This window comes from Crocuta crocuta, unplaced genomic scaffold (genome assembly GCF_008692635.1).
Source record: "Crocuta crocuta isolate KB4526 unplaced genomic scaffold, BGI_CrCroc_1.0 scaffold95, whole genome shotgun sequence".
In the NCBI taxonomy this organism is placed as follows: Eukaryota; Metazoa; Chordata; class Mammalia; order Carnivora; family Hyaenidae; genus Crocuta; species Crocuta crocuta.
This window is the reverse complement of record NW_027530971.1, coordinates 592,627-606,501: the sequence shown is the minus strand read 5'-3', so window position 1 is coordinate 606,501 and position 13,875 is coordinate 592,627. Positions and strand designations below refer to the sequence as shown.

Sequence of the window (13,875 nt, the reverse complement as noted above, 5' to 3'; positions counted from 1 at the left end):
GGTTCAAGACAGTAATAGGTCTTGATGAAGATGTGGTTTTGGGGCACCTGGGTGGCTCACTTGGTTAAGCGCCGGTTCTTGGTTTCAACTCAGGTCATGATCTCACAGTTATGAGTTCAAGCCTGGTGTCCAGCTCTATGCTGACAGAGCAGAGCCAGCGTGGGATACTCTCTCTTTGCCCCTCTCCTGCTCACTCCTGCTCTTTTTCAAAAATAAATAAACTTAAAAAAAAAAAAAAGATGTGGTTACTTCTACTTTTTAAATAGCTTTTCAAAGGAACAAATGTTTAACTTTTTCAAATTTTTTAAAAACATACTATTGAAATAACATTAGGGTTTTTCATACTGAATATCTATTTTAAACAGAATAATTCTAGACTATCCAATAAGAAGGTAGATCTACAGTTTGGTCCTGGATCATATATCAGCTCTAAGGGGTCCCAGGTCAGCAGTACAGTCTGTTCTAATGCCGTGTGTTTCTTTGACACACACTATTTCACACACGACTGGCAAACAGATGAATGCCATTCATATAACGACGAAGTCACATTGGCTCACATGCACTTTTCCGCAGCATGTTAATGTTTCAAAGTAATCAGACACAAGTTTTCTCATGATTATAAAGAGAAAACCTTAGCAAGAAGACCTTAAAGCAGGGGAAAAAGCTGAAAAACCTAAGAAGTGACTTACTTTTAAAGGGTAGCTGATTTGGTGGCTTCAAATACAACTACACTTTTTCTTCTAAGCTATCTGGCAAAGCTGTAAAGACATTTCTCCCTATATTAAAACCATGGATTAATGAAGAAGGCTATACCATGGATCAGATTTTTAATTGTGAGAAAAAGGTCTCTATTAGAAGCAAATACCTCCTAAGACCTACTTCTCAAAGGAGAGAGCATGAGCTCTGGAGTCTAAACCTACAATTTTTTCACTCCCATACTAGATGCAACACCAGTAAACTGTGCTACTTTTTTTTTTTAAGACTTCTTGGGGCGCTTGGGTGGCTCAGGGTAAGCCATGACTTTGGCTCAGGTAATGATCTCACGGTTTGTCGGTTTAAGCCAGGCATCGGGCTCTGTGCTGACAGCTCAGAGCCTGGAGACTGCTTCGGATTCTGTGTCTCCCTCTCTCCCTGCCCCTCCCCTGCTCTCTCTCTCTCAGAAATAAATAAACATTCAAAAAAAAAAAAGACTTCTATTAGGACTACTTGGTTACTAAGCTCCTTAGTTTTAAGTAAGTGCTCTGTCCCAACTCTATTTCTCACATCAGCTCTGCTGTTTTTGGTGCCTGATTCTGTGTAACATGAGGTGATTTTAAATTGCTGAAGTTTTAGTTTTGTTCTGTTTATGTTTGTATTTTCCAGGTTCACCCGTATGGTATGGAGGCAGAAACATTTGTATTCCTCACACAACCATCGGGTCTAACACAACCTGCTTATCACAGTGTAGCCCACTTGAGATGTGATTCTTTTTTAACCCAGTCAGCCAATATATATGAAGTACCTGCCATCAAGGAAGTTAAGATGCTTGATTTAAATATTAAAAAGTTTAAATCATTTGTCATAGAAGGAGTACCTGCAGAGAAGAAAGAGGACATATGCAAATTTCTGAAGAACATTCAGGCAATGATGGTGGCAACACCCAGGCCCCAGTGTCTCATTCACAAAGCACATATATCACCAAAACTCCTGATATTCTTCCACATAATCTGCTCCACCAACTGCTTTTCCCATCTCTATAAACAGTAATTCTGCTTTCTCAGGTGTTCAGACTAACAACCTTATGACCTCTCTTTCTCAAACCACATATCCCATTCATTAAAAAATGCTGACGTCTCCCGTGGCACCCAGGTGGCTCAATCAGTTAAGCATCTGGCTCTTCGCTCAGGTCAAAATCTTAAGGTTCATGAGATCGAGCCCCACCTCATACTCTGTGCTAAAAGCACAGAGCCTGCTTGGAATTCTCTCTCCCCCACCCTCTCTCTCTCTGCCCCTCCCCCACTCTCCCTCTCTCTCAAAATAAATATAAACAAACTTTAAAGAAAAAGAAATGCGGATACCTCTTATTTTCCAAACATGTACACATTCTGACCATTTCTCCTCACTTTTCCACCGCTAACCACCCTGGCTCAAATCACCATTATCTCTTACCCGAAGGATTGCAACAGCCTTCTATCTGCTTCTGTCTGTGTCCCCTCAACACTAGTTTCAATAAAATGAAACCCTTTTCATCAGAAAGCCAGATCACATTATTCTTCTACTCAAAACCCCACAATGTCTTCCAACCTTACTCAGAGCAAAAGCCAGTTTTTATTATTTTTTTAATGTTAATTTTTGAAAGAGAGTGAGCAAAGAGAGAGGGAGACAGAGGATCTGAAGCAGGCTCTGCACTGACAGCAGAAAGCCCAATGTGGTGCTTGAACTCACGAACTGTGAGATCAGGACATGAGCTGGCCTTGCTGCCCCTCTAGTCTCTTAGGCTTTGCTTCCAGCTCCTGACACTTTTGCACTTACTGTTCCCTCTGCTTAGAACGGTCCTTTCCTGGGTAATCAGGCTGACTTGCCCCCTCACTTAAGTTTTTGCTTAAATGTCATCATTACAGTGAGGCTTTTCCTGACCACCATAATGAATATTGCATGTGTGTGCACACACGTGCGTGCACACACACACACACACAAACATATTCCCTCTCCCTAACTTCTTCTTCTCCAAGGCAGCCTGTGTCTTCATCTGCTGTGTATTTTATCTATTCTGTGTACCTGTCTTGTCCACTAGAAAAGAAGCCTAGTGTTGTCTGCTGTATCCCCAGTACCTACAAGAATTTCTGGCACATGAACGCTATTGAGCTCAATAACTACTTACTGAATGAATGAATCAGGTTCACTGCATGAAGTAATGAAGGAAGTGACAGATTATGACTCCAGGTTATGGCCTTCATCATCACTAATTCAAGGAATACTTAGAAGAAGGTGAAGCAGTACATGGAAGTTTATTTTAATGCAGACATACGGCTAGGCTGTGAAAACTTACTTAAGAGATTTACTGAGCTGCTTCCTGAGATCAAGGACACTTGGAATTAAAGGGCTTTGAGTGGCTCGACTTGTCAGACCTCCTGGCAACTCACAAGATTGTTCTTCCATAATGTGACAAGACATTTGAGCACACCCAAACTGAAACTGCAGGGAGAAAAACCCAGAGCACTATGGATAACCAAGGAAATACAAGTGTTGTGACTCAAACTGGACATGTGAATCAAGCAAATGGAAACTGCATTCATTTTCCACCAGTGACCAACCCCCACACTCAATGGAATCACTGAACTTAAAAATTAGAAAATCTTACCAACCAATCTCAAAAGAAATTCACATTTTTTTAAAGAAGGAATTACACTTTCACTATCTGTGGTTATCTCTGTGGTGCATCCTTCAGAGATGGGCCTGAATTATCAAGCATTTGTCCCCTTGGCATGGCTCATACTTTCATAAACAAAGTACAAGAGCTGAGGGCAAAATTTAACCAAGAAAAAAATCAATATTTAGGACAGTCTAAAAATGAATTTATAAGCTTAAAGTAATCCGAAAACTTCTGACATGTGCTCAATTCTGGAATGTGTTTACCATCCATGATGCTGTAAAAACATATTCTTTTTCATGAAAAGGCCAAAATCAACAGTGGAGCTTTACATCTGTGATGTAAGCCTAGATCAAGACAAACTGAAATATGCCTGACCATATATCCTACAGCTGGGGAGGAGAGTTGTTCCTTAAATGCACTTTCCTATCAATACATCAAGGATGCTGTGCGGCTAGCTCCAGGCCTGTAACTCTGTACTTTGGGGATTAACAAATTTATTCAATTAGTTTTCAAAATGATTTTGAATTAATTCTGAAATCTTAATTTCATAAATCTGTTTTATATTATCAAGAAGGTTTTTTTTTATTTTTTTTAATGTTTTATTTATTTCTGAGAGAGAGAGAGAGAGACAGTGTGAGCAGGGAGGGTCAGAGAGAGAGGGAGACACAGGGTCTGAAGCAGGCTCCAGGCTCTGAGCTGGCTGTCAGCACAGAGCCCGACGCAGGGCTCGAACCCACGAACCGTGAGGTCATAACCTGAGCCAAAATTGGATGCTTAACCAACTGAGACACCCAAGCGCCCCAAGAAGTTTTTTTAAAAGAGTTTAAATTGCACATGAGCCCACACAGAGGTGGATTTTAAATTATATGCAGGTTTTCCCTGCTATCCAAAAGTTTTCTTTTACCAAAGAAGCACATTAATTCTTGCTTTCCTCAAATGAAAGAAATTCGAAGAGGATGTTTCACCCTACAAAATGGTCATTGTTTCTTCACTTTTCAGGATTTTTGCTTACAAAAGGTTTCATGGGAATCCTCTACTTTTGGATGGGGGGAGGGGGAGTTGTAATTCATTAACTTTAAAAGTACAGGTGCTAGGGCTAGTTGAGTGTCTGACTTGGCCCCAGGGCACGATCTTGCAGTTTGTGAGTTCCAGCCTGCAGGCTGCTGTCAGCCTCTCAGTGCAAAGCCCACTTTGGATCCTCTGTCCCCCTCTCTCTGTCCCTCCCCGGCTTATGCTCTCCCCAAAATAAATAAATGCTAAAGAAAAGAAAATAACAGGTGCTTATTTTCCAATAAGGACAAGGTAATGAAATATAAAGAACGCCTGAGAAACTGTCACAGCCTGGAGTGTGTGTTTTGTAAGTTATTTCTTATAACTAAGATATAATAGCTAAATGCAATGTGGGATCCTAGACAGAATCTTTGGATAGGAAAAAAAAAAACAGTAATGGAAAAAGTGGGAAAACCCAAAAAAGGCTATAGTTAACAGTATTGTACCAATGTTAATTTCTTAGTTTTGATAACTGTACCATGGTTCAAACATCAACATAGAGGAAGATGGATGAAGGGAATACAGGAACATTATGTTCTCTTTGCAACTCTTCTATAAATCTAAAATTATTTCCAAATAAAATTTTAAAAGAGAGTGCTAATTCTAGACATACAGCAAAAACTTTAGCTAGCCATTTTAGGGTGATAAATAAGGCAAATGCTACACAGTTGGCTTCATTTAGCTATTAATACAGAATTTTAAAAGGTTAAAAAATTCGGAAATTCAGCCCTTCTCAATATGCAAATTGTCAAAAATAGACACACTGAAACAAAAAAAAAAATCTTCCACTGATCTATTACAAATCAAAATACAAATACCCCAAAATGAATAAAGGGAAATCACCTCAACCTAATAACAGTGATCACATTTACATGGACTCAAAGTGAGGGGCAGAGGGGTGCTTGGGTAGTTCAGTTGGTTAAAAGTGTACAACTGTTCATTTCGGCTCAGGTCATGATCTCAAATTTTTTAAGTTTGAGCCTCACATCAGGCTCTCTGCTGGCAGTGTGGGGCCTGCTTGGGTCTCTCTCTCTCTCTCTCTCTCTCTCTCTCTCTCTGCTTTTCCCCTTTGTGCGCTCTCGCTCTCTCCCCCCCCTTTTCAAAATAAATAAATAAACTTTAAAAAAAGAATAAGCCATTATTTCAACCAATGCTGGGCATGAAGGACATTCTAAATTCGGAAGGGACTTAAAAGCACATAGTGGTTGTTTCTATATGCTAGACTTATAAACAATTATTTTACTCTTTAAACTTTTCTCCAATGAGCACAAAAAGACTTTATAATCTGAACAATAAGAATGCATACATTTCCAGGGGTGCCTGAGTGGCTCAGTTAAGAGTCCAACTCTTGATTTCAGCTCAGGTCACGATCTCGGTTGGGGAGTTCAAGCCCCGTGTTGGGCTCTGTGCTGAGAGCATGGAACCTCCTAGGGATTCTCTCTCTCCCCCTCTCTCTGCCCCTGCCCTGCTCACACTCGCTCTCCCTCTCTCTCAAAATGAATAAACTTAAAATTTTTTAATTAAAAAAATAAGAATTTACATACATTTCTATATTAGTGCATATGACCTTGGGGTGAAATAATAGGAAGTTATTCCTGCTCCAGCACGTTCTCATGCTCTTGCTCTCCCTTTCTCCCCACCAACCTCCACTGGTTTGGATTCTGAATAGTTCTTCCTGAGTTGGCTCATCATCAGCCAGTCCTCCCATACCCCTTCACTCGTCTTCAGTCTTTTTCCCATTCTTGTAAGTTATTGTCCTAAAACTCAGGTTATAACACATCACTTTTGTCAGAATAAAACAAAAACCAAATTCTAATGGCTCTATCTATTGTCGAAGGAAGAAGTAATAATATTCTAAGGATTGAAATGACTCACTGAAACCATCACTTCCAATTTACCCTTCAAGGATCAGTCCATGACGTACCATCATATTTAGTCCCAAAAAGACTAAACCCTCTCACAAACTTAATAGTCACCTTTAAGCTTCCTCTAAGAAAGCTCAGAGGAAGGTCATTTGTTCATGACCTTTTCATTAATAAAATTACTTTAGCTAACATTTACCGAGTGCCCATTATGTACCAGTCACAATGCCAAGATACTCACTCACATGTAACTTTTTCCTAGTCTTATCATTAACCCCGAGGGATAAGTGCTGCTAAATGAGGAAAAGTCAGAGCCATTGGCTAATTTTCCCAAGGTGTAAGAAACTGAAACCCAATCCCCAAGTTCCAAAGTCCAAACTCAACATAATCTTTCTTTCCAATTTCTATCTTTCCATTGATCACAGAACAAATGCTAACTTCTGGTACCATCCCTAATTCTTCCATGAACCCACATGACTTTTTAATTTCCTTTTATAGATCTTATTCCACCCTTTCTCGTGTAGGTAATAATACATATGCCTATATTACCTAATTAGATTCAAGTGTTTTGAGGACAGGAACAGCAAAATTATTATTCTTCACAACCTGGACCCATTATAATGTCATGAGGTAGTAGTACTCAGTGTCTATCAAAGAAGAAAACAATGTTCAGGCAAACTTAAGACTTCTACTTAATTCCTTCTGTTATACACATATACATGTTTGAATTAGAGGTACAAAGAGTTTCACATAGTACAAAGAACACTGGTTTTGAAGCCTGGCAAACCTGTTTACAAACCCTGGCTCTACTACAAAGAAGCTACTATCTGACCTTGGGGCAACTCACTTAACCAATGTGCTCTTAATTTCTCATCTGTCACATTGTGAGACTAATGATAATATGTGTCAATGCTATTAAATTCTGGGCATGAGAACTTGCTTCATGCCCAGAATGACAGGGCTTCATTTCTATGCTTTTAAAAAGTATTTCCGTAGGTAAATGACATTAAACACTTAGATAATAATTCTCAGGCTAGTGAGATGACTATGCGCCAAGTGTTCAGATATGGGAATGATCAGTATAGACTAAAGAGAAAGACTTGTTTAAAGAAAGGAATATGAGCTGGCTCATCGGGACAGGGCTTGGAAAGCCAGGAGAAAACCTCTAAGGGAGAACATCATAAGTAAAAAACATCATAAGTAAAAAGATGCTTATTTGAAAAGGCCAATATGCCTCAAGAACAATCTCGCTCACTATACAAAGACCATATGAATAAACTCAGGGTAGAGTCCAGAGGGAATTTTGAATCTAATGCTGATAAAAAAGATCCACCACTCAAGAGGATAAAAATGGGAAAAGAGAAGTTTCATATTGTTTATAGGAAAACATCCAATAAAATAAGAATTAAGGATTTATCTAATGAATGCATGAATAAGAATTTGCTACAATGAACATGAACAAATCCTAATAGATCTATCCTTTGTTTTTATTAAGCAAATTCACTATCTTTATCTCTAACCTAGTGTCAGTGTGCCTATCCTACCCTGCCTTTCAACACTGGGAAACATTTTTGTATGCATTGAGAAATAATAACTTAGAGAACTATCATATTCATTCACAGATAACCATAGGTGTCAATAAAACATAGAAGACACAGGGTTGAGGGGTCCCTACAACTGAAAAATGCTATCTGATTCTAAAGACCGTCAGAGCCAAGAAAAGTAGTTTATTATCAATATTGCAAAGAACAAACAAAATTAAGCACATTCTGTTGAGGGAAAAACAAAAACCATAATTTTATAGCAATGCTTAAATTAGTTAATGAACTATGATACTGATATGCACAATGGTTTGAATTATTACTGCTCTATGACTCCACGTTAGGAATTAGACAACATACACAGAACATAATACTTTTTTGCAATGGATTCACATCTTTAACACTTCCATTGCTTGAGTGAAATTCACTCAGTTGCAGTTTTACACAATCACCCACTAAGAAATGATAAAAGGACCCAGAATCCTGAGTTTACATATGGATTTTTCAAATCAATGTGTACCTGTTCAATCAGAACTGGAAAGAAAAGAAAAACCTAGTTGACAAGCATTAATAAAAACAAAATGTAGCCCACTCACCTATAGTCCATAGTGACTATGTTGACATAAGGAATAACACCTCTACCTCTAATCCATCAACATTTTATGTCCTAGAAATAAACTTTGGTTAACTCTGATCAAAGTTATCTGTACTAATTACAGTTTACACAAAATAGAGAAAGCCCATGTGAGAATTACAGCATCACTGGTAAAAATATAGGAAAGAAAATTAAAAATTAAGCACATTGAATGGAATTATTTTAACATAGTATTTAATGTGGCATAAAATACGTTTTTCTTTTTATTACCCATTTTCATTTACGTGTCACAAGATAGGCCAGAGGCTTTGAATTTGCCTATAATTCTCAGCAAATGGGGAAGGCCACTTTTAGCATGTGGGCTAGCCAGTGCTCACAAACTGCATTTTTTTCAATTGGCCAATAGGTCACTCATCAGCTGTATTTTTTTTTTATTTTTTTTAATGTTTTATTTATTTCTAGGAGAGAGAGAGAGAGAGACAGCGCGAGCAGGGGAGGGTCAGAGAGAGAGGGAGTCACAGACTCTGAAACAGGCTCCAGGCTCTGAGCTGGCAGTCAGCACAGAGCCCGACGTGGGGCTCGAACCCACGAACCGCGAAATCATGACCTAAGCGAAAGTCGGACGCCCAACCGACTAAGCCACCCAGGCGCCCCGGTCACTCATCAGCTTTAACTGGAATTTGGGATATCTGAAAAGTAGAGGAGAAAAAAACAACCTAAGACCTGTGTTCTAACTTCGGGTTATTTGTTTATTAAATAATCTTAGATCTGTGACCTCCATCAATTAGTTTTCTCATCTGGACACAGGACAGTTACACCCAACACAGGATAGTTCATGGTGGTTCCGGATTTTCGGGAAACAGAAGCAAGGTGCATGAAGATGCGCCGGTACTATACTGCACTTAATATTATGAAAACATTAACTGACCCATCAAGAATGGAGACTTGATGGAGATACTGAGAAAACTAAATATCCCCTAGGCCCCTCCTTGTTGCCAGCACTACTTACTAACATATATAATAAACGGAAAAGGTATGTGGAAGATACAAAGCCAACAAAAAATGAATGTCCACAGCACAGACGCATATGAGGTATGCAATACAGAATCATTTGTTTCCTTTTTTAGATTAATTCAACAGAAAAAGTCTGGCCTTCTATATTATTGGGAAGATTAAATCTTAACAGAATTCAATTCAACTCAACATTGAACACCTATGATGTGCAATCTACTATACTAAAAGACCCTCACCTTCAACTAATATGTAAAAAGAGCAAAATAATTCCTGCACCAAAAATATAAAAATATTATGAGAAAGAGTACAGAACCTCCATTATCCTGAGCCTGCATTTAAGGTCACAATCACCTTTTCAGCCAGACCTCACACTACCGAGAAACACATACTTCAGGCATCCCAAACCACTTCTGTGAAACACACTGCCTTATATCCGTCTGTGCTTTTGCTAATGCCATTCCCATAGGCCAGAGTCCCCTTAACTATGTCCCACTTAAGTTCTTACTCATTCTTAAGACCAATTCCATTCCATTTGTTTCACACAGCCTTTCCCATGACTGATCAGTCAGAATTAGGGAGACTAGGGAGGTGATTTCATTTTATTTTTTAAAATTTATTTATTTAATTTTGAGAGAGAGAGGGAGAGCAAGCAGAGGAGGAGCAGAGAGAAAGGGGGACAGAGGATATGAAACAGGCTCTGCGCTGACAGCAGACAGCCCAATGTGGGGCTCGAATTCATGAACTGTGAGATCACAACCTGACCCAAAGGCAGATGCTTAACCCACTGAGCCATCCAGGTACCCTAGGAAGTGATTTTTTTAAAAAGGAGGTGGGGAAGTCTGGATGGCTCAGTTGGTTGAGTATCCAACTCCTTGATTTTGGCTCAGCTCATGATCCCAAGGTCATGGGATCAAGCCCCGAATCAGGCTCTGTGCTGCCTAAGATTCTCTTTCCTTCTCCTGCTGCCCTTCTCCAAATGATGTGTTCTCTCTCTAAAATAAAAATTTTAATTAAAATAGAATAAATAAAATAAAATAAAATTTTATTTAAATAAATAAAATAAAATGATGCCAAGGAACATAGAGGAAAAAGGAAATGAAAAATTTGTACCAGAGTAGCTATGATATAAATATAAGACTAAGGATTTGCAGAATTTTCAAGAAAACCACCATCCCATGCTATGCAGAAAATTAACAATTCTATGGGGCGCCTGGGTGGCTTAGGGTTAAGCGTCTGACTTTCGCTTGGGTCATGATATTGCGGTTTGTGGGTTCAGGCCCCGTGTCAGGCTCTGTGCTGACTGCCAGCTCAGAGCCTGGAGCCTGTTTCAGTCTGTGGCTCCCTCTCTCTCTGACCCTCCCCTGCTCATGCTGTCTCTCTCTCTCTCCTAGAAATTAAAAAAAAAAAAAAAAAAATTAAAAAAAAAAGAAAATTAACAATTCTAACAAGGTCCAATAGGAGGAATCCAAGAGGTAAGAAAAAGCCTATCAAGATTATGGGATACTGGGGCAGCTGGCTGTTTCAGTCAGTAGACTATGTGACTCTTGATCCCAAGGCCATCAGTTTGAGCCCCACATAGGGCAGAGACTGTGGAAGAGAGAAAGAGAGAGAGAGAGAAAGAGAGACAGAGAAAAAGAGAGAAAGAGAGAGAGAAAGAAAGAAGGAAAGAAAGAAAGAAAATGGTTGTAGGATGCAAAAAGTCTAGTAGCAGAAATCTGAGAAAGGTATTCCTCCAACAGGAGACTACAAAACATATGGAAAGTTTACAACTGGTTACACAAATGGCATCAAAGAATAGAATTTAGTTTTTTACAGTTTAAGACACTTAATTATACCAGCGGGCATCTTATTAAGTTTGGAAAAATGCTTTTGCTCAGAAACTGGCCTATCTCATCCAAAGGGCCTAATTACAGAGAGGTAGAAAAAATGACGCCAACTGATACTATAATGCATCATTCTTTCCATAATAAACATTGACCATCTCCTAATTGCTCAGCCTGGTGTAACACTGAGGGTATAGCAATCAACAAAACAGACAAATCCCTGCACTGGTGAAGCTTACGGAGGGAGAAAGCCAGTAAATATATGTAAATAATTTCAGGTGATGATCAGCTTAAAGAAATATACAACCAAGTAAGAAACAGCACATGACAGGGCTGGGGTAGAAGGGCCATTTCAGAACCGAGCGAACAAGCCTAACAGATCTGAGGGTACAGCCGGGGAAGGAGAAGAACAAGGCCCTGACATGGAAAGATGTTGACATGTCTGAAAACACAGTGAATTCAGCCACAACATAATGAATGGAAACTGCCTGGAGGGAAGGTGAAGAGGTAGACAGAGCCAGATCAAGGCAGAAAGGAAGTCTGGATATCCCACTGAAGAGTGATGGAAGTTACTGGAGGACTCTAGGTGCAGGAGAGATGGGATCTGAGTTAGCTTTTTGATAACACAGACTGATGTGGACCTAAGCACAAGATGACGTGGACTTTACACTAGGGTGGTGGCAGCAAAGTTAGCACATGCCAGACATGATATGTAAAGACTAGAGGCAGCCCTAGGAGAGAATTTGTGGGGGAAAAGGAAGCATAACATACATGATCTATAATGTCAATATAACATGTGCACAGGCTGGGTCATGCACAAACTTCACTGTTGGCACGTCTTCAGCGGTCTTCTCCCCAGTGGATGGTAAGCTCCATGAGAGCAGGAGCTGTTTTATTCTTTACTATATATCCAAAGACCAGCATAATGCTTGGAACACCAGTAGATACTCTGCAAAGACTTTTTCCAATAAATCGTGACACTTCAAACACAAGTAAGAAAGTACACCCTCACAGGTATCACCAAAATTTAGTAGGATGAGACTCAACATTGAATTGTGAACACAGAAGCCCAGGGGCACCTGGGTGGCTCAGTCGGTTGAGTGTCCGACTTCAGCTCAGGTCATGTTCTCATGGTTTGTGAGTTCAAGCCCCATGTCAGGCTCAGAGCCTAGAGCCTGCTTCAGATTCTGTGTCTCCCTCTCTCTCTGTCCCTCCCCCACTCACACTCTGTGTCTCTCTCTCAAAGATAAATGTTTAAAAAAAAAATTTTTTTTAAAGAAGCCCAATAGGTGAACAAGTGAGAGAGTTCAAAAAGAACCCTAAGCTATTTCAAACAAATGTACTCATTTACTGAGTGTCTTCTACATTAGACCCGTGCACTATGCTGAGAACACAGGCAGAGAAGACACTCCTCCTCTCCTGTCTTTCAGGGGACAGCTCACGACCTGGTCATCCAGACAAGGTGCATGCTCTCCACAATGGCAGAGAACCAGAGGAATGCAGCACAGCAAAAAAACATGTTAGCATCCCCATTTTTAGAAAGAGGAATTAAGTGAATGCTACAAACTTTGCAACTGTGCAACTGTGCATAACTTCGACTCTGAGTAAAATTCTAGAGCAGATTAACAAAGGAGGGTTTGTGGGCTCTGAGAATAGGAAGAGATAAATAGTAAGAGCCAGCACACATACCTGAGCAAGCCATTCCTGGCTAATGTCATGTCCTTGTTTGAGATTAGGAGAGTAGAGATTGGAAAACATGATATTGCTGAATTTTACTAAAATATGTTCATCCCATCTCTAATACCATCTCTTAAGATACAATGGGGGGGAATGGACTCATACAAGGGTCAAATATATTTGGAACTACTCAAATAGTCTTGAGAAAAGAGGTGACCAACTAAAGAGAGGTCCTGAAAAGAAATGAAAAATATTTTTATCAATATATAAATGATAAATATCAAGGGCTAAAGATAATGACACAGGGTTTTCCAAAGGAAACAGGCCAGCCAGACCACAGTACAGTGAACCCCACAATCAACAAGCCCTTCCCCAAAACAATATGAAGACATAATTAGTTTGCTGACCCAATCATCACATAATAAAAACATAAGAAATAAAATAAATAAAAATAAAAAATAAGAGCACCTGGGTGGCTTGGTTGGTTGAGCATATGATTCTTGATTTCAGTTCAAGTCTGATCCTGATCAGCATGGAACCTGCTTAGGATTCTCTGTCTCTCTCTGTCTCTGTCTCTCTCTCTCTCTCTCTCTCCTTCCACCCCCTGCTTGGTATTTTCCCCTTCTGCTCCTCTCCCCCACTCACATACCCTCTCTAAAATAAAATTAAAACTTAAGAAAGGAATAACAAATACACTGAATAATAGCATCAGAATTCCAAAAATTCAAGAAAGCCTACAAAACTGGGCAAAAATCAGCAGTTCTAAATTTCCCAGGGAAATTCAGTTTTGTCTTTATGTTTTAAAAATCCAACATTAAAAAACATCATGAGGAAAAAAGACGACTTAGGGCTTTTGGTATACTGCAAGGTAACGTAAGTGAAGTTTTTAGAAAGGCTAATTCCACCTTAGGCAACATGAAGAATCCAGAAAGACTGACTTCGTCTAGTTTAGTGAGTTCCT

At 39.5% G+C, this 13,875-nt stretch overlaps 1 protein-coding gene across 1 annotated transcript in view; it reads right to left on the bottom strand.

Annotated features, from left to right (window-relative positions):
- The window catches only part of SLC44A1 (solute carrier family 44 member 1), a 125,708-nt gene extending 119,566 nt beyond the window's left edge, over window positions 1–6,142 (bottom strand). Inside the window, exon 1 of the mRNA XM_077769757.1 lies at window positions 6,047–6,142. Within this exon, the coding sequence (XP_077625883.1) occupies window positions 6,047–6,142 (96 nt within the window). The remainder of the gene's footprint in view (window positions 1–6,046) is intronic.
- Between the last annotated feature and the right edge of the window lie 7,733 nt (window positions 6,143–13,875).